The following is an 11,520-nucleotide window of genomic DNA, read 5'->3' as shown; positions in this document are numbered from 1 at the left end:
CAAATGTAGTATTTTTTATTTGACATAGGACATTGTCGCTTAAATATATATATATATATATATATATATATATATATATATATATATATATATATATCTTTTACATTTCTTCACTGCACTCTAAATATAGGGTTCGTACTGGAGCTGGAAATCCTTGAAAAAAAAAAAAAATATATATATATATATATATATATACAAAAAATAAACCCAAAGTGATGACGACACCAGCGACCCCTTGGCGATAACCCGGAAGAGAAGTGAACGGCCTGTGACGTCGTTGCTGTGTACGTAACGTCAGAGAGGAAAAATGAGTGAACAGAGATGTGATTGTTCGGTTTTGCTCTCGACACCAGTGAACTGTTTGCTCGCTCCTGCGAGGTAACAGCGAGAAGAAGGGCCGCAGTCAGCGGCGGAATGTCGCTCCGGACACGAACCACACTCGGCTGTTCTTCGGGGATCTTCGTCAGACGGACGACGCTAAACGGGCAGCTAGCTAACTGAAAGCAGCCCGTGTGTCGGTGTCTTGGACGGCGTCAGAGATCCGCCTCGGACCTCGTTGCTACGTGACAGTCGACGTATCTAAGCGCATAGTTGAGCGCCGTGGAGCCGCTAGCGTCAGTTAGCTTCTTCAGCCACGTCAGCTAACGTTAGCTTAGCGCTACAGTTGCTGTACGGCGAGCACGTCTGTGCTTTCGGCTTCGTTTGCGTTTCAACACAGCAGTCGGAGGGTGTTTGTCGCTGATGGCTCCGATGGGTATCCGGCTTTCCCCGCTCGGTGTGGCGGTGTTCTGCCTCCTGGGAGTCGGTGTCATCTACCACCTGTACGCGGGGGTCATTTCCAACCGCTGGGCTGCTTTCAGGTGAGACTCACGATGATCCAAACCTGACGAGTAGATCGATCAGGGCTCTGCTTGTATTAAACCTCTGTGTTTGTTAATAAGCTGGTTGGACAATAAAGATACTTATTTTGAAGAGAGAGTATTCTCTTTTCCTTCCAGCAAAGAGTCCAATCTCATGTATGATGACTTTAATTCATGTTAATATGTTGTCTTCACCAAAGTAAACCAACTGTTGACCAGAGGTGTCAGACTGTACAGTATACTCAAGTAGAAGTACAGATACTTGTGTTCAAATAGTAGAACTACTGTTTCTACTTCTTTACTCATGTAAAAGTGAACAAGTATGGGCTGAACTGAATCTCTTCTCATATTAATAGGAAAATTAATAATCAATACTTCCCCTCAATTAAAACTAAAGAAACAAGCCTGTTTTGAAAATGTAAGGACAGATATTTGTTTAAAAAAAGTTGAGTAATAAATATTCAAAGTACAGTAACAAAGTGTACTTTGTTTTTCCCCCCGCTGCTGCTTACTATGGCCGGGGGTTGAACTGTCTATCGTCTGTTGCATTAAAAGCTGCACTATAACACAACTAGATTTCACCAGACTGTAAACTGAAGCTGTATTTATGTATATTATTTGTAATCATTGTTATTTTCTGATCAGATCAATGCATGCTGACCTGAAAGCATTAGCTTTGTAACTGTCTGACACGGCAACGTTTGAGCACAAAATACCAGTTTCGTTTAAAGGAAACACCGGGGGCAATGTCTAAAACCTGCCTTCTCATTCACCTTCACCAGCTGATAAGACTGATACGGTTTATCCAGTGTGAGAAATGGGAAGAAGATCTTGTTGTCTTTCTGGTTTTTGCAGACAGAGGAGTAAAGTGGATCTGAGGGATCTGCTGGCCGTCTCCGTGGAGGCTGCAGTATTGGGCGGCACGGAGGTAAAAACATGTTTGTTTACAGCTCAATGGACAAATGTTGGGTAGATTTCTAATAGAAGATGTTTAACCAAGAACAATAACCACGTGATTAACACGTAACAGCTTGCAGAACCTGTTTTTTTTGTTTGACTAAGGTTTTTAATTTGGGAGTAAATACATTTTATGACGGGAGAAAAGTGATCTTTGCTGTTGCTTTTGAAATCCCTCTGTGCAAAATTACTTAATAGTTCGATTTCTATTATCATTTTAACTAGTGGTCGACCGATATCAGAGCCGATAACTGATATTTGTAACAAAAAGTGTCAAAAGGTGTCCTAATTTAGAACACAAACTCAAACAAAACAAAGTGAAGGATGTGAGTTTAATGTTTCCCCCCTCCTCCCTAGGTAAAGAAGGTGCGTGATGAAAACAGCCTCATGGAGAAGTCAAAGGGAAAGACGAGGGAGGGAGCCAGTGAGCTTCTGACGATGGGCGACCTGCAGTCTCACAGGAAGATGTTTAACCTTATAAGCAACACTTTCCCCGACATCACGGTGAGTACAGATGACTGAAGCTCCTTTTATATTCTGCACATTCTATCAGTGCCCTTGCTTTTATTTCAGTCGTCAATCGTCACCCATTGAAACATCAAGTGATGTTACCGGATGGCAACGCTTGTTTGGTCGACCTCCGTCATGAATAAATCACAAACTGGGAACGACCACGAACTAGCAGCCAAGCTAGAAACCAAAGAAGCTTTAATGTGATGTTGAGGTGATGAGGCAGCAACCTCAGGTTCTGAGAGTGAAGCCATGACTGAAACTGTCATTCTCTCTGCTGGCCATCAGGGGGCGACTCTTCTCTGTTTGTATAGAAGTCAATGAGAAAATGCCCCTAGTTTTCTCTTGATTTATAATCTCAGTAAACATTGAAACAACCTGAAAAACCGGAACGCTTACCTTCACAAACAGCCTTTAGATAAGTCTGAGGCACGTGACTCGTGCTTATGTGTGCGTTGGGATTTGTGTTCAGGTGAACAGCGAGGAACATGACAACACGTTGGACAAGGCCGCGGCCTGGAGTCGAGACATTCCAGCCGACATACTGGACAAGATCGAGGGAGGCAAGGAGGTTCCTGCTGAGAGCATCACCGTGTGGATCGATCCTCTAGATGCGACTCAGGAATATACAGGTGTGCATGTTGCTATCGGGTCATCTTCATTTCCACGATGAGGGAGGACGTGCATATACAGGATCTACTTCATGTTATAATAGGACAGTGTCTCCTGGCCAGGACGACAGTTTCCTACTTATTGTGTAACTGTTTTTATCATAAATACGAACATAAAGGATGTTAGAAGCACGCTGACACTGATCTCTGTATTTTCTGTTTCCTCTCTTTCCCGTCACCCCTCTGTCGTCTCCCTCTCTGTATCCTCGGTCATCAATCCTCTCAACTCGGCCCTCTCTCCATAGAGAGTCTGGTGAAGTTTGTGACCACGATGGTGTGTGTGGCTGTCGAAGGTAAACCAGTCATTGGAGTCATACACCAACCGTTCTCAGGGTTCACCGGTAAGTGTGTGTGTGTTCAGGGTCTGTCCACATCATATAATTCATCATCAGCTTTTCATCAAAAAAGCAATCTGAGCTCTTCTTAACTGTTTCCTTGGCAACGACGTCTTGATAATATATCATCACTTGAACCACTGTTGCATGATGGATGAGCTTCGCCCCTTTGCTCTATTTGTTTTCCCCATGAAAACAGGGGAATGCTGCCGCTTCGTTCTTTATATGGACGGGCTTCTCACCACTGGGGATGAGAGCCGACATTAAAAAATGTTTAATAATTATCGGGATAATATCGTTCATTGCAATTATTTTGGCCGGGATAACCGTGACGTGACATTTTCATACCGTGCCCCTTTGTCTCTTGTCTTCTCCCCCCAGCCTGGGCGTTTGTAGGTCAGGGGTCAAACATGAACGCCCGTTCGTCCTACAGTGTCAGCTCTCCAAAGGTGATTGTATCACGTTCCCACTCTGGGAAAGTTAAAGCGTTTGTTCAGGAGGCTTTTGGAAACGGCACAGCGATCATTGAAGCCGGTGGAGCGGGTGAGTAGAGAATGATTTTATAATTTACATATTACATTTAAGTACTGCACATAGCACACAAAGCTCAGAAGTAAACCCAAGCTTAAGGTGTGGCTCAAAAAAAGCAAAGCCTCTACTGTGGTTTGACAACAAATAACAGGCTGTGTTATTGAAATGTGGCTGGTTTAAAGGATGAAAGACGACAGTAGAGCAGCGCATTTCTCACAGTGGATGTTTTCACTCGTCAAACACTGTCTTTATTAATATCACTGTCACACCATGTTGTTGGTATCGTGCGTTCTGGCTCACCGAGATAGAACGGGTTTAATTAGAGTTCACATTCAAGCCTCGACGCCACCAAGTCACGGTCAGACCTGCAGCCCACTGACTGCTGGTGTCGAGGACACCTCAGTGGTGGTAATGAAGGAGGCGCCAGCTCTGCGCTGCTCTTTCCCCGCCCAGCTGCATCCTGCCGGTCCGGGAATCAAACCGGCTTCCTCCAGACCAGACGGCAAACTCTGGTTCTAAAAAAAACAAAACAAACACTGTATTATCTCAATAAACATTTTTAAACATGAGTTTATGGTTTCATCCTCTAGTTTCAAGTCTTCTTCAATCCAGCATGATGTTCATTTAGTACATTATGTTCCATTTAGAGTCCAGCAGACCAGAAAGCAGGGGATGCTTTAGGGGGCGGGGCTTACCTGCTGATTGACAGGTCACTACTACACTACCAATGCTAGTTAGCTTCCAAGATGACTTTAACACTTAGCTGTAAAATTGACCTTGAATTATGAAGCTCACTTTGCAATCTTAAACGTCCTTGACCTGAATTCACATTTTCTGAACTGTGTTGTCTAATATTTAATTTTACCAACATGATTTTCAGAGTTTGGTAAAAAAAAAAAATGACCAAAGAATATTCACCAGTGTTCACAATGCATGTTACATAATGAGGGAAACTGCTGAACGCCTGTTAAGCGGATGGGTTTCATCCTTTTCTGACTCAGCCAGTGGCAGCATTCTCTCTTAAAGACAGTAAAGTGGTTTATTAAAAATATAATCTAAAAATGTAGAAGGATATATCTGCACACTGAAGCACTAGTCTGACCATGATCTCATTCTCTCTCTTTCAGGATATAAAGTCCTGTCACTTCTGGCGATGCCTTCCAGTGAAACAGCTCCCATGGACCAGGCAGACGCTTACATCCACGTCACCTTTATCAAGAAATGGGACATCTGTGCCGGTGCAGCACTGCTGAACGCACTAGGTAACCTAACAGCCGTTACTCACCTTTGTTTGATTTGCTTCTCAATTTGAATTTCTAGTCAGATAACCAAATCTACTCCGACTGGGCCACACTTAAACAGATACCATACGTAACATACGTTATAGACTTATCGTACGATATATGGACGCGACCTTGATGAATTTTGCCGACCTTGTTTACATGCGTTTTTGTTTGCACACGAATGCCACCAACATTTTTGCTGACATGGAGCCAGGACAAACGGCAGGACTTTCCATTGTAAGACTTGGACATTGCAAAGACATAGAGCCTGATTATTTATTGTTTAGTTTGTGTGGTTTCAGAATTTTTATTTGGGATATTTTAATATATTTTTCGCATTCCAATGTTTGATTATCCCTTATAATTGAAAGGTCATTGCTCTTTGAAAAGGTGGACTTATCTTATTCCATTTGACAGGCCTACATACTACCCTGCTGTATTCTTTTACAATGCATCTTTGAAGTAGATGTTTGATGGTGGAGGTGCACTGAATCAATGACATGTCATCACTACGATTGTAGGAGGCCACATGACGACAGTAAAGGGAGAGGACATCGATTACAGTGGGACACCAGTCAACAAAGGAGGACTGGTGGCCAGCGTTGGTGTGGACCACAAGGCCTTACTGGAGAAACTACCAGCCTTGGACCCTGAAAAGCACTGAGAAACCCACAAACGCCATTGGTGGTTTGGTCGGGCTGTCACCTGACCGGTGCCACTTCGTCATCGAGTTACAACAAACATCTGCCGATCAAATCGATTTGGAGTCTCTGAGCAGAACTTGTGGAACCAACATGACTGCCGCTGGAAACCACAATGGCCGACCCGATGTTTCTGAACGCACACTCCTGTACACGCACACATGCTTGCAGCGAGGATAAACGTACACATGCATATCCACACGAACACATGGTCACAGCCAACGCTGGAGTCCCGTCACCTTCAGAGGCTCTAACGTTAAACCGAGGAGCACAGGAACATCGCATCTTTAGAGTTGACATCAGCTTCCATCACCACGGAGACGACGAGCTTTCATTGTTTGCAACTGGGTGGAAACAGAATATGGGGTTTACGAGCCACTGGGTGGCATCTCATCAACAACACGTTGCTTGAAAGGTGTCTTCTGAGAGGAAGCATTTCCACTTTGAATACTGACGGTCATTTACCACAACAGCCCTATTTATTGGCCTTGTCCACACTCTGTGGGTCAGGAGGACTCGTTTAGTGAATTCATAAACCCTGAGCCTCCGTGTCATTGCATTGATTTGGTCTTCACTTAAATGTTAATAAAACCCTCATTTAGATGCGACTTTAAAGCTTTTCTGCCGTCCCCCTCACACTTTATCAGTAGGGAGGCTTTTAAAGCACTCGAGGGAAACATTTATTTTAGAGAGTAATTAACACAAATTGCAGTCAGTTAATGGAAAAGAGTCTGATTAAGGGTTTGACAAAGGTGAACTGCTAAAATTGTCTGAATAAGTCCCACTAAAATACAATAGTAAATGAAGTGTTGATCAAAGTATTTCAAACGGGGTCAGATTTATTATTATACAAATTAAATGACTAAATGGTCAAAAGGAAAATGAACAATCTCATCTCATCTTTTGTCTAAGATAGAACTTTGGCTGATTAAATGTATTCTCAGGTATGGTGTGATTTTTAGTTTGTGTTTATGTACACAAACAAAGTACAATATTATTACTAATATTATCATTATTATCATTATTATTACCAAGAAAAGTCTGCCGAGAGCAGAAGCAGCAGAGTTGACAGGATGTGACATGGCTGACGGGGATGGAACAAATCGGGGCAAATACAGGTATATTCAGACTCGTAAACCTGTTTTAGTGAAAACCTTAAGTACCTGAAATTTAGCATGACGTGTCGCCTTTAACGAGCCTTAACCCCGAGCAGAGGTCAAACTAGTCAGAATAATGAAGACGTTTTACTTCCACAAAGATGCATATCTGAAACCATGAAGCACCTTCGTTGTCTGTTGTCATCCACACATCATCAACTGTTGGCAGCCAATTAACAGCAGAGGAATGGCTAACAGGCTAAAGGCCACGGCGGTGTGGTCGCCACTGCTGCGAACAATGTACAAAAATAAGCCCAGCATGTACAGTCTCATTCAGGCATTACAGACCGTGTTTCAGTGGTGTCATGTCACAAAGGACCGAACCCCGTTTCTGCTACTGAACACTGAGCCGTGATCTATCCGAACATGCCACCTTCATTGATGCAACAACGACACCCTGGTACTAGTGGAGACTGGACTGTTCACTGTGTAGGACACATGAACTTGCATGGTTTTGTATTTTTATTAACATTCAGCCCTCTTAATGGCTCAATCAACCCCCTCTCCTGCAGACTACTGCAGGTCTTTCCCTTCTGTCTGCCAATAATGTGCATTTTGTCTTCATCAACAAACACTGACATGAAGTTGGACTAACTCACCAACGTGACGAGCTCATGTCGGCGTCTCGAAGAAGATGCACTTCCAAGTGACCTGTTAAATGTACGGTTCGTCTCAGCAGTCTTTGTATAACTCTGTATAGATGTGAACGTGTATATAGAGGTTAAATACGAGTTAAATGTTATTTCAGCGTGTTTGCCACAAGCGGAAGATAACAGATGATGATGACTAGTTGTCAGCGGGTTGAAGGTCTGATCCGGATGGTGTGATGACATGATTTTAAAGGGGAATCGAGGAGAAAACAGTTTTCAGTCGGGAAGCCAGAGCTGCTACACTTAAAGGAGGTCGAGCCTTCGTGTGCTACATTTCAGTTTTATGATTCGAGTGCCTTTGATCCGCACAAGACAACAGCAAGATTTCTCTAAGTGTCGCTATGGAAATGATGGTTAATATGCAAGGGTAAGGCTGCAATAGCAATACAGGGTTCCCTTGTTTTGTGGGATGACATGTGAATGCTGTACGTTGTGTTCTGTAACAAATAAGTGAGTCAGACGTAATAATTAAAGGGTTCATCTGCAGTCTCACGGCAACATGACACACCCACTGGTTGAAAAATCAGACTCATTTCAGAAAGAAAATTTTGGATATATATATATACATATATATATATATACATACATACATACATAGTCGTTTAGTACTGTGTGGCTGCAGATAGACCAACTTGGATTAAAGGGGAACTCCACCAATTTGACACTATATATATATATATATATATATATATATATATATATATATATTGTATTGTCATAGTGTGTTTAAAGATCATACTGCTTATGTGGGGAAAAGTTTAATAAAGCGTTTTGGGGCTCCAGAAGGAGCTGTGTGAAATCTAAAACCATGCCTCATACTATGTCACCCGAGTCAGACGGATCTGAAGACCATGATGTGGGTGCCTCTGTAGTCCTTTCCTCGGAAGAAAGCATGTAATTAAAAAGGACAATAGTCCCATTCCAGTGGGTCCTGGCTAAGATACATATAATGTGACTGCAGGTTATGTAACATTACTGTTAATTAATGTTTTTCTTTTGGCTTGAAAGATTATAGATAAGATTATCCTGGCAAAACCTTTTTTTCACTTTACTTTTTTTCAAAACAATTCAGACATAAAATGCATCACCATAACTTTTATTTTATTATTTCAGGACATCCCTAAAAGGTCATCTTACTGCAATAGAAATCATTCACAGCTGCCTCCTGTCAGCAGAAACATCTGCCTCTGTGGCAGGATTTATAGACCAAATAAACCACAAACTGGGTCCTTGGTAGTGATTATCAGATGTTCCTACACTGGGGGGAGATATAATATAATATAACTAATACTTACAGTGAGCCGACAACTTGGCCAGGATGGGCTGAAGAGTGTCCTCCATGTCTTTCCTCTGGGCCTTAAAGTCTGAGGCTGTTGGGTTGTTGACACTCTGAATCCAGTCCGTCTTGTCGGAGCATGCATGTGTACAGATGTTCTGGGCAGAAATGTACAGAAGAGAATCAAAACATGACGAAAAGACACTTGGTAGCACTTTTGTTGTTTTTATAATTGATTAGGTAGGAGATTGTGTTTTTGGTAAAGTCTGTTTGTCAGTAGGATTATGGTAAATCTGCTTGGTGGATGGTGTGTAGCACCGGCCAAGGAAGAACCCATTCAACTTCAGGCAGGACTTGGCGTATTAACAAAGTAATAATGTAACCTAATCTGCTTGAATACGAGCGAACATGACGCTTACCTGAACTATTAATGGGAAGAGATTACACCCAATGCTTTATTCATAATCTAGCAGCAATTATCTATGCAAAGGGACTATATTAATAAATGTATTTCACTTCTGATGTGAGGAAAATGGGTTACCTTGTCCACCTTTGAAAGTCTCCTCTCTGGGTTGGAGATGAGGTCTTTAACAAAGGCTACGTATGACATCAAGTCCTGTTTAGCTTCTGCACAGAGATAAATGTACACACGTGTAGAATTAAAAACATCCCTACAACAGAAGTAGTTAGAAAATGGAAATACTTAGAAATGAGTCACTGTCTTAAGGGGAAAGTACTACCAACAATGCATCATAAAGCATCAAAGTGCTATGAATTATGTCTGGTTGAATTTCAGTGGCTGTGGAACTCTGAGGATGATGTGGGGAAACGGTCAGGGTTGTACATTTGATGGAGAAACATGGGAGAAAATACTTATTTATTAGTATTTATTTGTTTTTTGTTTCTTCTTCTTTTGTTGTTTTTTAATATGATAGAAATCCAATAAAATAAAGAAGAATTATCAACATGTTTTACTAACATCACCATAACATCACCTGCCAGGACTAGACAGTCAGCACAGTCCGTCCTGGAGTAGGTCCTGGCCAGGTCCACGGGCCTGTCCCCTCTGAAGGTCCTGGTCTGTGTGTCAGCTCCCAGTTCAACCAGAGTCCTCACCGTCTCCAGGTGGCCCCAACAGGCAGCGAGGTGCAGCGAGGAATAACCTGCAGGACAACCAGCATCAAACTATTTGAGTGTTTGTGGGCCAGAAAATATAAAATGCTGGCAAGTGTCACTATAAAGTGGAGGTTAATTCAGTAGAGTGGAATATAAACAAGGATTATATTTTGGATATGTTTAATTTCTCCAGCTTGTGTTTCTGTAGTCACATAAGATTCTGTTTTCCGTAGACTCACTTTATTTAAACTGAATATGTGGGACATTTAACAAGCTTTAAATATAAAACAATTGGCCTAATTTTAAGTTTGGCTCTATATAAATAAATTATGAACAAAATAAATAACTAATTGTAAACAGAAAAAACAGACTTAGGGGAAACAAGCCGTATTAATGACGATAAATGATAATATTTTCCATCTTCAGTGAGTTCAACAGATAGTTGTATTACTTATTAGGTGTTTATACATTTGAAAGTCTTAATCTTTTCTGTAAAGTCACAAAGAAATCCAGCAAAAGTGTGTGATACCTTTGTTTTTCCGCATCTAATGCGACCAGACCATCAGTTCATTAGGACTCACCTCTGACGGTCCGCTCGTCGACGCGGGCTCCGTGTCCGACCAGCTCTCGGACGACGGCGCTCCGCCCCAACATGGCGGCGGTTAACAGCGCGTTTCTTCCGAGCTCGTCCTTCATGCCGAACAAACACTTTTCCCGCGTCTCCTCTGCGGCGGCCTCGCGTTTAAAATGTTCCTTCATACTCTCCAAGTCCCCCGACAACACACACTCAAAGATTTCCCTCTGTATCGACGCCATTTTGCGCGCTCTTCATATAGCTAGCTTGCCTGTCCCCGCGCGGACTGGACTCTCCTGTTCCCATGGTTACCGCGTCAACCGCTGTAACCATACCGTAGCGTAAACAGAGTATTGGTACATTACTCTCGCGATTTAAATTAGCTAACGTTTGCCATCGACAAAATAAGCTAGCAAGCTGCAGTCATCATTCAATCATTTAAAGTTAAAACAAACACCTTTATTTCATTGAGAAATCTCCGAAACAAACCAACAAAACAGTGTTAACTTATTACCCACGTTTATGTTTTCACAGTAAACATCAATAAGCTATTCCAGTCGCCCTCCAATTCAGCCTGGCTCACGTTTATATAACTGATTACGGGGCTCTTCACTCAGCGGTTCTATGGTGTAATGGTTAGCACTCTGGACTCTGAATCCAGCGATCCGAGTTCAAATCTCGGTAGAACCTAACTTTTGGGGATGAAACCACACAAATGATATCGATCACTATTTAAATTTCTGTGAATGTGACCAGTTACCCAGACAACAATCACTCACATATAAATAAATAAAAACCACGCTTTTTCTCAATAGTTAATTATTTAATCTCAGCTAATGTGTGTCTATGCTTCAAGAAAGTGGAAAACATTTGCGAAGCAACTTTTGCTGAAAGTGTAA

At 42.1% G+C, this 11,520-nt stretch overlaps 2 protein-coding genes across 2 annotated transcripts; one reads left to right on the top strand and one right to left on the bottom strand.

Annotated features, from left to right (window-relative positions):
- The first annotated feature begins 260 nt into the window (after positions 1–260).
- bpnt2 (3'(2'), 5'-bisphosphate nucleotidase 2) lies at positions 261–8,625 on the top strand. Its single transcript, XM_084007421.1, has 8 exons — positions 261–860; positions 1,716–1,788; positions 2,175–2,321; positions 2,800–2,959; positions 3,244–3,339; positions 3,715–3,876; positions 4,992–5,126; positions 5,669–8,625. Exons 1-8 carry the CDS (start codon positions 742–744, stop codon positions 5,809–5,811), a joined length of 1,035 nt encoding a protein of 344 aa, XP_083863547.1. The 5' UTR covers positions 261–741; the 3' UTR covers positions 5,812–8,625.
- ankrd45 (ankyrin repeat domain 45) lies at positions 4,071–10,927 on the bottom strand. The gene is made up of 5 exons (XM_084007422.1): positions 10,629–10,927; positions 9,927–10,094; positions 9,473–9,558; positions 8,951–9,089; positions 4,071–4,379 (listed from the first exon to the last, which is right to left on the bottom strand). Coding segments are annotated over exons 1-5 (630 nt in total). The 5' UTR covers positions 10,864–10,927; the 3' UTR covers positions 4,071–4,377.
- Between the last annotated feature and the right edge of the window lie 593 nt (positions 10,928–11,520).

This window comes from Eutrigla gurnardus, assembly GCF_963514095.1.
Source record: "Eutrigla gurnardus genome assembly, chromosome: 4".
NCBI classification, from domain to species: Eukaryota; Metazoa; Chordata; class Actinopteri; order Perciformes; family Triglidae; genus Eutrigla; species Eutrigla gurnardus.
This window is presented reverse-complemented; position numbering and strand designations above follow the sequence as displayed.